The 12,317-nt window shown below is 42.4% G+C and overlaps 1 protein-coding gene across 1 annotated transcript in view; it reads right to left on the bottom strand.

Annotated features, from left to right (window-relative positions):
- Positions 1–8,412, bottom strand: part of ctnnbl1 (catenin, beta like 1) — an 82,652-nt gene extending 74,240 nt beyond the window's left edge. The window contains exons 1-2 of the mRNA XM_035383238.1: positions 8,388–8,412; positions 8,127–8,202 (exon numbers count right to left, since the gene is read on the bottom strand). Of these exons, the coding sequence (XP_035239129.1) occupies positions 8,127–8,202; positions 8,388–8,397 (86 nt within the window). The 5' untranslated portion in view covers positions 8,398–8,412. The remainder of the gene's footprint in view (positions 1–8,126; positions 8,203–8,387) is intronic.
- Positions 8,413–12,317: the final 3,905 nt, after the last annotated feature.

The raw sequence follows: 12,317 nt of genomic DNA, 5'->3' as shown, positions 1-12,317 counted from the left end.
CGATGTGTTAGGTTTACTTTGTAACTTTGTTTATATTTTTCATTTTTATTTAGTTTTTTTTTTTCATACATCCTGATTGTTGTTTATTCTGGGTGGAAAATGAAATATTCAAAAAAGGACAGATTGCAAGCAAGCTTTATCCTAAAGTCAGACATCCACATGAAGTATTTCTCTATTACTATATAACCCTTGTATTGTTTCCCATTCTGACTGGACGTGATGTTTTACACAAAATGACAATCTTTCAGGACCATATAGTTATCATTTCGTGCTTCACTGCCTTTGTCATTTACAGCTACTTACTATGCAGGTCTACTTTTTTGTCAGTGAATAGTGTGACATACGTGCACATAAGTATCATTAATATGCAAATTCGCTGTTTGAAAATAATTGGCCTTTTACACGGTCTGTGATATCAAGATCTGAAAGTCCTATTAATATGTGACTGGAAAAAGAAAATTATGAGGTTGTCACACAGCACTTTTAGAACTATTTAACCACTTCCTGAGTAACTGTGGATCTGTGGAAAAGTACTACATTATCACAGTAAACTGGAAAGTTCTACCATTTGCTGATTCGATGCTGCCATTGTTGATATTGGTCAAGCTGACTGGAGCCCTTTCCTTTAATGTTCTCTCCTAGCTGTGAAGATGCTCATATCCTCATACCAGGGGTTAAATTGGGATTTGAGAGGTGGGTGGACCCTGAGATCCGGTGGGAGGTGGGTGAAAAAAGGTACAAACCAATGAATGTCTCAGCTCAGAATAGTTGTATCTTTAATGTATTGCGCACATAATTGTAATTAAGGAAAACAATGTTTTAAAAAGAATGTATACTATTGCTTTTACATAAAATATTTCAAGTTTGAGTGTCATTAATGCTGAGAATTTTTTTACCCACGAAAATAATCGGTCATTCTTCTCTTTTGTCCTCCCTTTCTTCCTCCTTTATCCATCTTTCTTAAACTGTCAAATTGACACCCCCAATTTAACCCCTGCCTCATACACTCCTGCTGATTTTAGGGGTTGTGAGGGCACATGATCCCCAATATTTTTTTTTTTTTGTGTAAAAGTTCTCTCATAAAAATGGAATTACCCATTCTGCCATGATTTGAGTTACTGCCATGTCTTTCGTGCTCCCATGGTGGGCACGCTGCAGCTGGAGCATGTGCGACTCTCTCATAGGCAAATGATTGGTTCCCACCCTACACAGTAAAATGGCCAGCGTTAATATGACCTCTGTATGAGTGCATTTAATACTGAACATTATACTGTGTACCATCCATGCAGTACAGGAGGGAGCAAGTGCTGATCGGAGGAGAGGTGTTGGCCTCACAGGCAAAAATAATAAGAGTGTATAATAATACATAGTACTGTAATGTAACATATACGCTTATCTGTGGTGGGCAGTGGGGTGTGGGGGGGGCATGAGTGTGGGTAAAAACCCTCTCCCAACCCACACGATGCTACTGATATTTGACAACCTGTACAGTACAGCTTAAGCAAAGAGGGGAGCTCCCATTGAGCAAGTTGGGGATGTTTGACTTTGTGGGTGGGCGGAAGGAGGGGGGCTGAAAGAGGAAGAGAATCATTTCTTTTGGCAAGGCCCCAGCCTCCGAGCAATTAACTGCAACACCGGCTGAAACAAAATCAAAATTAGATTTTTTTTATTCGCCCATTAGCCATAATCCAGATGGGATTGTACCAGCCAGAGTGTAATTAGCATCTCTTGGGGTTCTTTGGGATTTGAACCGAGCACAAAAGGAAAGTTCTTTACTTGGCGAAATGACTGAATGGTACAATAAACCTTCCTGTCTTTAGGTCTCGGAGGGTATTCTTAGCCTCGGCTAATAGCTAATGTACAGCAATAGCGCTGGGATAACTACATACATTAAAACTAAATCGTTGGAACCCCGTGGAGCTCAACTGAGGTTGCTGAGGAAGCTACACCGTTGCAAGCTACACATAGCAGAAATGACAGAGCACTTTCATTTTAGATGGTCTATAAAACTCCAATCCTTCAACATTAAATGAACCTCACCTGACATCCGCATTACATAAGATCTTACTCTAAATTTACTTAAGGGTACCAATACTCTTAATTCCCCCCACCCCACCTCAACTTGAGTAACTTGAAGCCTCAGAGCTAAAGATTTGTGTGATTTTCTACCGAAGGTGGAATCTACCATTAGACTGCAGCAAAATGGACCATAACCAGAAAACAAGACTCCCGATTGCCAATTAAAACGCAGCCATCGCCACAGGAATAGACAAAGCAAAACAATGAGATTGTGGAAATACTTTTACAGAGGTACAATGTCCGTGTTCAATAAACCGTGTAGAAGCAAGGGGACAGTACAGCGCCGGGAAGTATGTGTTCAACTCTGAGATACATAATGAACCCACAACACTTCAGGTTCCGTTTCCCCGGCAACGTCATGTTCTCCTTTTGGGCCCTGTTCGTGAGATCTGCTTTCATCAGACTGGTGTGTTTGTTTACACGCTATCTATCGATCGGGAAGCATTCGACTTGAGTCCAGTGCGGATAAGCATCTGCACGAAAAAATGCTCTGTGCAACATCAACTATTTTGGAGTAGTTTACTCTGAGAAAATATTTTACACGGACAGCGTACATTTTAACCCATACGGAATCATATAATCCCTGCTAGAGTCAACATTAATGCTTCAAGTTTAACTGAAAGGTATGAAATCTTGAACGGTACATTTTCTTCGGGGGGGGCGGGGGGGGGGGGGGGGGGGGGAGAATCAAACCTTGACCCGCATTGCAGTAAACGCAAGCCCCCAGAGACCGCTTTGAGAAGGCGTGAGGCGATGTCGTTACGCTCGACACGTTTCACACCGATGAGCCCATAGCCCAGTGATTTATTTCAGTGACTACACTCGGGGATGATTAGGCTTTGTTAAATCGGGAGAGAAGTGAATTCACTCTGCACTTTATTCCCACCCTTTGTTCTGAACCCTCCGCTCCGCTCCTCCAATTATCTCCCCCGTTAACCTGGCAAACTCGCGCGGCGACCCCTGAAAGAGCCTCGGTCTTGGCCGAGGCTTTCTGTTTTTTTTTTTGTGTCCCGGTTTTCCCCCCCTCAACGACGTCCCCCCCCCCCCTTAACTCCTTTGTACTCGGGCGAGCCGTGCGAGATGGTTTAATTTAATTCCGACCCGTTTCTTTTCAGACGGAACAAACTCATTTCACGGCAGCCCCAGAGAGCTGATTAAGCTCGTCCACGGGGGTCGGCGATGATTATATCGCAGCGGAGAGGGGGGGCGGGGGGGGGGGGGGGGCGCTGCGTCTGGCGTGCCGGGCGGCCTCGTCCCTCCACCCGAGCCGATACCAGGCTGGTAAGCGAGCCCCGCCCTGTTGGGGCGTGACCCTCAGACCCATTATTTAAGGCTAGAGGAAGCTAGTGAAGGGTGTTCGCTGGACTTACGAGAGGGAAACAGTGCGGTGGTGTGCAGCTGCAGCCTCTGGCGCATCAATCCTGCAGGAACTTAGCTAGCCTTCTGTTAACAACGCAATAGGGCTGCCGGGTAGTGCACTCGGTTAAAGCGCTGATTGCGCCGTATGAGCGCCGCGGTCTCGGATCGAGTCCGACCTGTGCCAGTGCTAGCAGCCCTGCATGGATGGTGCACAATTGGCCCCGTGTCATTCAGGGATATGGGAGGGATTCAGTCGGCAGGGATGGCACTGGTCATTGCTCCAGCCACTCCTGGCACCCGTGGCTTGCTCCTACCTAGCTGCTAACGTCTGTGGTGATAATGCCAGCTACAGAGCCTTGCTAGCTACCTTCATAGCTATTAAAGCTACATACGAGGCCAAGTTAACCAATGTACCAGTAACTTGTACGTACTCTTGGGCAAAACAGTGTGCCGATGTACGAAATCATGTGACAGCCTTGTGGTCAACACGTCCAAATGACACCTGAACCGGAAATGGATTGATGCAGGTGTTGCTACACCGGCAGCAGGGGCCGTACATGAGCATTCCAGTACATAGTACTCAAATTTTAGAGGGACAGGTGGGGCCACATTTTTAAAAATAAATAAATAATAAAAGGTTTAAAGCTTTAGGGTTTAGCTGTAGCCTTATTCTCAGAACAGTAAAGCAAATTCTTGGGTGGGGGTGGTGAGGGGGGGGGTCCTGGCTAAGTTAACTTATTTCCCTCCCGCCATCGCTCTTTGCTTTTCAGTAGACCGTCCGTAATAAACTACAAAAAGTTTGGTAAACACCAAGCGATGAGCTCGCAGGTGAAAAAGAGAAAAAAGAAAAAAAAAATTGTTCCGTTGAAAGTGGTTCTGCGTTTCATCTTCTCATCGAGGCAGCAAACGTTGCAATCAAACCCCGGTCTTCTGGGAAAGAGAAGAAAGTGAGAGAGAGAGAGACGTGTGGAGTTTGACGGAAGACGTTGCCGCGAAGCTCCTCAGATAAGCGGAGAACAAGGCTCATGCATAATCAGTGACACTCCGAGGCGCGGCAGCGTAGCGGCTAATAGCTTCTTCCTCCTCCTGCGTATGCATCTTCATTACGCCGGGCTGTAACCCCGGAGTGGGTTTCTGACTGCGGGGCGTCTGCATCGAACGCGGCGGAGTGCACGCACATGGGGGGGTTTAAAAGGGGTGGGGGGGGGGGGGGGGGGAGAGTGAAAGAAGAGGAGATGGGGGAGGCTGAGGAGAGTTAATGAATTTTATCGGTGGCTCTGAATGTGTTCTCAGCAGCCCGCCTTCGCGGGAACAGCTTTTAGCCGCGTTCGCTGATTTCCCAGAGCGCCCCCCCCCCTCCCTCCCCGCCATCTCCTGGGTGTCATACGTGTCTGAACTTGGCAATTATGTGCGGAGGGGGCCCGTGATGGCGCACCTCTTCCATGTACCCGCACCTGACCGCTGAACGGCAGCTTTCTGCACCCACAACCCATGTGGTAATGTGCAAATATATTTTCTTTGACCTGCCCCTTATTAAAATATGGCCTGACATATTGAATGTTGAAATACTGAATTACTTTGTTGCCAGGAAAAACCGTACGTCTCCATTTTAACACACTGAATGTTCTTATCCAGATCTATGTAGTTTCTGTTTCGACAGCGAATAAAGTTGGTTCAAAACCCCACATCACTGAACTTCAATGGCCTGCACACACTAAAAATGTAGGGCTTCCCTTGCTGTGACTGTTGAAAAAATATTAAACCCCAACCTGTCCCACAGCCTGGGTTTGGGAACCACTGATGTACTAAAGTCAATTCTCACTCCCCCCAAACATCTGCATCTCAGCAACAACGCTGATCGACATCGATTCATGATGGGACCACTTTTCTACCTATAATAGATTAGCGTATTGTACTCATCATATTATCGATGTGAAAAAACAATGTTTTCATTTCATTTCTGCCTTACTAATCGACATCATATTGACCTACATGACCGACATTGATTAGACACCGTCATTCATTGGAGGACTGTGGCCTTCAATTTAAACCGTCCATTTTAAAGTAGTCAAAAAAACCGTTCCTAGCATGAATACAAAATTTAAAGATACGAACATTCTCCTGATAAGATCCATTCATTTTTCTGCAGCCAGAAAGGTTACAAGTGAAAGGGGTACAATCCAGGGATCATTTATACTCAACAACACAAATTCCATTCATTTCATCCCTTTCAGTTGTGACAAAATCAGTTTATTGCAAGCAAACATTGTAAAATGACGACCTCCAGCCCCTTTGATAAAGGATCAGTTTACGATGGAGTTTCACACTGGTACACTTGTACTGTATAACCTTGTCTATGCACCTTTCTGAGAACTGAGGAAAAAAGTTTCTTTCAATTGAGATTTTTTTTTTTGTGATTTCCTACACGTGAAGGGTAAAAACATCTTTTTAAAAAAAACATTTTTACATTTTCTATGTTATTTTCATTATTTTGTACAAATTTCTCGGTCTGATCTGTCTCCTACAATAAAGTGGAACCATGAAAGAGTTTAAGATTGTCCTCTGTAATGGACACCAGAACATTGACAAATTAACAATTATTTCATGTTACAAATAATTAAATTGCCCTCAAAAACTCACTGTCGTTCCTGACATGTAAATATACAGGAAAATATATGAATGTCATACTCACAATAAGCAATAATCAAACAATATTTAACTTCTCTTTTCCCTTTCCATAAAATGTGCTGGGTCCTACAGAAGTCCTGTTCCCTAACCATCATGTTATACAATTTATGATACACTGTATTTAAAGTTTACATTTTATTTTTTAGCTATAATGCGGCAGCATTTATGTCCAATACATTCCATTCCATTAGGATAAAAACAAGACCAGGTCAAAACCTAGTATATGGCTGGACCTAACACACGTGATCCAGCCGACCAATGGTGTAACTTCATCACTCACTCAGTCACAGACATCCGCGGTAGGCTGGCCCCGCTGGTGCGGTCTAGCCAAAAATATTTAGGTTTTCCTATCCTATCCCAACTGTCTCCACATGCAGAGATTTGGTGGAGATATTGCACATGAACACAAACTCCTGAAATTCATATTTGATGAAAATGTTATTATTATTATTGTTATTTATTTGTTTATTTATTTTTGTTTTGGATAAGTGTGTATGTGATCTGTGAACGACCATATACAAGTTATGCTAAAACAGCACCATTCACAATATATAACAAGTGTCCGTGTGTATGGGAGCGCGCATTATCACGAGGTAAGTTTTGTCTACTGCAAAATTTAACCGGGGAAAATGAAAGATGCGGCTCTAATGAGCGGGGCTGTGAAATGGTGCCCTGGTGCATCTGAATATGATGCGTCCGCACCGACTGTCTGATCGGAAAACCCAGACGCGCTGTCGGGCGCCAAGTGCCAATCACCATCAGCGGCTGCGTGAGAAAATGAAATGCAGAGACGCTTTCAATTGCTTGCCACAGGCAGCAGGATGCTGTGTCGCGGTTGTCCTACACTCTCAGAAATAAAGCTACACTAGACATTTTGTTCTATAAGGAACAAGTGTACCCAGCAAGTACAACAATATTCTATTTGGGTACCTTTTACCAGTTGGGAACCGTCACAGCCATTTTTGTGTGCAGAATTTTGATTGTCATAGCAACTGCCAATAAAAAATCGGATATATTCTAATTTCAAGGAAGTTAAACCATTTCTAACCTAAATTCACTTACTGACCACAAGAGGGCGATTCTGCATATTGTGCTTATTTAGCAATTACGAAAAAAACTTTAAAACACACTTTTTTCTTTTTTAAAAAGAGATTTGGTCTGATACTATGACCTGGTTTCAACTCAGTGTATTTCTTTTATTAACCATACTTTTTATTTATTGTAACAGCAATCTAACCCTTTAACACTTGGTGAATAAAGCCTACTTTTTTCCATTTAATCATTTGATATGCATGTGGCTTGAAATAACACTGCAAAATAGTTTCTTATATGACCAAAAAAAAAAGGACAGAAAATTAGGATTGTGGCCCTTGGCACTGCTTAATCTTGCTTTGTGGTCGCTAGGCTATGTGAAATTCAGTAGCTCTGTTTTATGGGATAGGATAGAATTCTGGCCTATTTGTCTTTCCTTGGGACATAATGTACGTCCATCTTGTAGTGACTCATGCACATTAAAAGCAATGGTCGTGTGCATGGTCATGCCTTACTGGACAGTTTGATAGTGTGGATTAAGTGCCACTTGCTTCAATTAAAAATCGGATGATTCAGCATGTCATATTTTTGTCATCTCCGCAGATACATCTTTGCACATGGAACTTGACAGCATGACCAAAACAACTTGTCAATCATATTACTTTTTGACATCAGATTACGTGTACAATAAACAACGCGGGAAATGTAGGAAACACAATGCGCTCTGCTACACTATAACGTGCATTGCTTTGCTCATGGTAAGAAGTTGTATGTTGAGTTTTTTTGTTTCTCGTTAGGGGGTGGAGCAAACGTACAACTCACAACCAGATGAAAATTTTAAAATTTGTTAAGTTACAACAAATATTTATGTCTAATCTAAAGACGAGGTTCAATTACCTTAAAACAATTAGCAAAGACCACGGACATAGACAGTCATACAAAAAAATGAATGAAAAAAGATACCAAACCTCAGTGCGTTTGTCCCAAAGTGATCCAACGATGTGCCAAGATCAAAATTCAAAAACCAAAAGACAGCAGGGTATTCCGAAATTAGCAGATATGAAATGTAGAATGCCCAGACCTGGATGCAAGACTCAGATGCCCTCTTCCAACTAACAGATACAAACTTTTTGCCCAGTTGCTTAAAAACTGACTGCAAACTAAAAGAAAGCCTAGGTCTCAGTCAAAAATGAACAGGATACCCCCCTGAGCACTGACAGGATATGCACCTAGCGCCATTGCAGGGATCTTGTCTTCACGCAGTGTGCAGTTAGAGAGCTAAACTGTGGACAGAGGACTGGAGTTAATGCTGTTGAAGCAGGGGTTCCCAAATTCGGCCCCCTGAGTATGCAGGTTTTCCTTCCAACCGCAGTCGCAATTCCAGAATTTTAACAAGCTGTTATTTAAATTTTTAATTAGGTGCTTTTCATGTTTAGAGGGATTACTTACCCTCTTAAGCCACATTATGTCAGAAATAGCAATGCATTGACATAAAGAATAGAATCCCCATGCCCATATTGTGCTTATTGTGTTATACTGCAAACAATTGCATAACAAGAGTAAAGTAAAACCTCAAATTAAAGAAGAAGGTGAATCAATAGGCTCCTAATTGGTGGGAGTGTGGACACCTGGCCAGTAAAACTAACCATCTGGAAGATAATGAAGAATTCAAAGAGAAAACAAATGAGTCAAACCTGCATTGTGTTAATAAATTTAAGGACACAATTACGAAAGAAATTAAACACGTGTTCAACAACCTAATTAGGAGCCTATTTTACCTTTGTGTTCCATTTGATCAAAAATGTTAGCTATTTTTATGTCACTGTTTGCAATGTAGCACAATAAGCACATTATAGCCCATATCAACATGAGAATTTTATTCTTTGTTCTTTTATTCTTTGTGGAATGCAAAGCTATTTCAGACATAATATGGCTTAAGAGGGTAAATAATCCCTTTAAACATGAAAAGCTAATTAAGAAAAATTAGCAGCTTGTTAAAATTATGGTATTGTGATTGTGATCGGAACAAAAACCAGCATACACAGGGGGGCCCCAGGACCGAGTTTGAGAACCACTGTGCTGAAGGGCATCAAAGGAATTTCAATGCTGCCCCCCAGTGGACACTGCTGGTAACACCAGACCCAAAGAAGGTCAGGCAGATTCATCAACAGATTCATCAATCTTCCCCCTACTCGCATCACTATCCATTAGCGCTGTCATCCAGATCCGCCCATTAAAAAGGGTTAGAATAACAAGAATGACATCATCAATCACGGCCTTTAGGGGATGCTATCAATACAGGCACCGGATTTGGTCATTCCTCCCTGAATCGAGCTGTAGGGCTCCTTAGCAAGGCCGTTTAATCAATGACGTGGACGGACCAGGAAACCGCAAACTGAAAGCTCCAGGGGGTTCCCTGCTAAATGAAATAAATGTTTCCAATTTTTTAAAATATTCTGCTTGTGTTTCCATATCTCATTTCGTGACATTTTCAAATTAAATACGCCTTATCTGGTTTATGCAGCATATATAATTATTGAATATAAATATATGTTAAGTAGGTACATGTTTATGTGATTCCATAATACAATGACATCACAATCACATGACATACACTCCAGTGAGCTGCACAAGATTGGATGAAGGTGTTCATCTTAAAACTTAACTAAGCAAAAGAGGAGTTATTTAAGGGAAGGCATCTCAAACTACAGTCCTGGTGGGGCACAGCATCTGCTGATGGTTGTGGTTTTCTCTCAATCAGTAGTCAATTATGGCCTTGAGAACCAGGTGTGTGGACTCTTTATCCAGCCGATCTTAAATTAAGTGCTCGATTTAAGTGCTGAAACAACCGTAAAGCAGCAGACACTGCTGCTGTCTGGAACTGGAGTTTGGGGGGGGGTGTAACAATGGCTGTTTTTGTAACGCAGTCTGATAAAACACAACATTTTGCCTAACACAGGAAACAAACAAACAAACAAAAATTCAAAATGGAATCTATAAAATAATTGTACAAATAAAACAATTGCAAAAAATAACTTGATGGATTTTCCAGAGGAAGAGAAGCAAGGCGACTCGGTGAGCTTTTTACAGCGGTTTAGCCAGTGGCTTGTTTATTTTTTTTATTTTTTACATTCTGAAATTTAAAAAATGATAAAGAAACGAACGGAGAAAAAACATCCATAAGAAGGAGCATGACAGATCACGAGAGGGGCCGCTTCTAATTCAAACAGTAGCGGCTTCATTTGGCAGGAACTGGGCTGTGCCGTAAGGGGACACCCAGACCTTCGGGTTCAGTGCACAGCATTCAATCTTATTAAAGATCGGAGGGAATGGCCACACTTCTTCCTGCTATAAATAGCCCGAGTGTTACACTCCCGATATAACAGTGAAGCATGCTGGGAATTCTCCGGGAGCTGCAGGGCTTGCGTGCTGGATGTGGAAATGGGAATCGCTGCTCTCCCGCTCCACCTCTCGCCAGCTTCGCCGCAACAGCATCAGAAGAGTGGTCCCTTGATGATGTGCGATCCAATTTGCATTCAACATTTAAATATTCATTACATTTTTTCTGTTATTTCTATATATATTCTATCTTTTTTATTTTATAATGTTCAAGTGGTTTAGCATTTAAGCTGCCAGTCGTACACTGCTGTGCTGAGAAATGAAAAAAACATTCTGTCTCTCTCTGTCTCTCCTTGTACAATGCTCTTACTACTGACATTATGGTACAAGGCAAGCATGATTGCTATAATAATAATAATAATAAGAAGAAGAAGAAGAAGAAAAGAAGTAGAAGAAGAAAAAATACTGTTACTGTTAATTTAGGCTTTAGCCTTCACACTTTTGACTGGACAAACAGTCTGTGGGCAGCTTCTAAATAAAACATGTGCGCACTAAGGAAATCTAGAACAATGATATTGTGGTGCATTGTGTAGAAGTCACAGCTCTGGTGAAAACAGACTGGCCTCCTACCAAGGACATGTGGCATACTGTACAGGCCAAAAGTATAAACATTATTTTATATTTCTACAATTTCTTCCTACAATAACACAAAAAATGAGTTTTAGTTAAAAAAATAATGGTCTTTTCCTGTTAAAATTTCTGCCTATCAGCTGGACCCTTCTGAGTGAGCATTGAGCAATGCACCTGGAAATCTTAAACTTCTTTGCAATTTTTTGCTTGGAATAACCTTCTTGCCACAATATGCTTATTTTGCTCCACACATCATAAGCCTAACTCTGTCTTCTTTGCTATATTTCTTGCAACTCTAGTGCCTATTTTATTTACAGTACATGCCAATGGTGTTAGGCTATGAATATTTTTCCCAGAAATAGCCTTCAGACCTCTTTCTTGGGAAAAAAAAAACCAACGTCCTCCAGTGCCTGCAGAGGACAATGGGGGTGTGATCTGTTCACTTACAGAATGACCCTGCTGAAAATGAGCTTGAGTTCATCTTATGAAAATACTGGCAAGGATCTAAGCACAGGCAGTTTTTGACAGCCTCAGCTAAGGGTGCTGCTGAGCAAACAGTGATCATTCTGAAGGATGGAGCCAACCGCGCGGGATCCAAGCATGTCTGCAGAAGCCGGTTTATTTGATCTTCATGCCCCCTCTCAGCCGTGCATTGCCCTTGGAAGATCCAGAGGACCGGTGCGCAGAGACCTGCAACACTGGGGGAAAAATCAATGTCTTTTTAAGAGGTCGCCAGTACTAGTCTCCCCTCACCCGCAATTATTATTTCATGATTCACGTTATACCCAGAGGCTCCAGAAAGGAATTCTACTGCTATTACTTACGCTAATAGACCCTAGCTGCCAGAGTATGCGTGCATTAATATTTTAAACATTGCGGGGATTCATTCTTTTTAACAGACGGGGCTGATTTTAGCAGTTTTTGCAGGATGGAATTGGAGTAGGGCTGCTGGGTTATTCATCCTGTTAAGGCACTGTTCTAGTGCATGGATGGGCCCCACAGTCTGGTATCTGTTAAGGCGCTGTTCCAGTGTGTGGATGGGCCCCACAGTCTGGTATCTGTTAAGGAGCTGTTCTAGTGCATGGATGGGCCCCACAGTCTGGTATCTGTTAAGGCGCTGTTCCAGTGTGTGGATGGGCCCCACGGTCTGGTATCTGTTAAGGCTCTGTTCCAGTGTGTGGATGGGCCAT

This window comes from Anguilla anguilla, chromosome 11 (genome assembly GCF_013347855.1).
Source record: "Anguilla anguilla isolate fAngAng1 chromosome 11, fAngAng1.pri, whole genome shotgun sequence".
In the NCBI taxonomy this organism is placed as follows: domain Eukaryota; kingdom Metazoa; phylum Chordata; class Actinopteri; order Anguilliformes; family Anguillidae; genus Anguilla; species Anguilla anguilla.
Note: the sequence above shows the minus strand (reverse complement) of the source record. Positions and strands in the feature narration are given on the sequence as shown.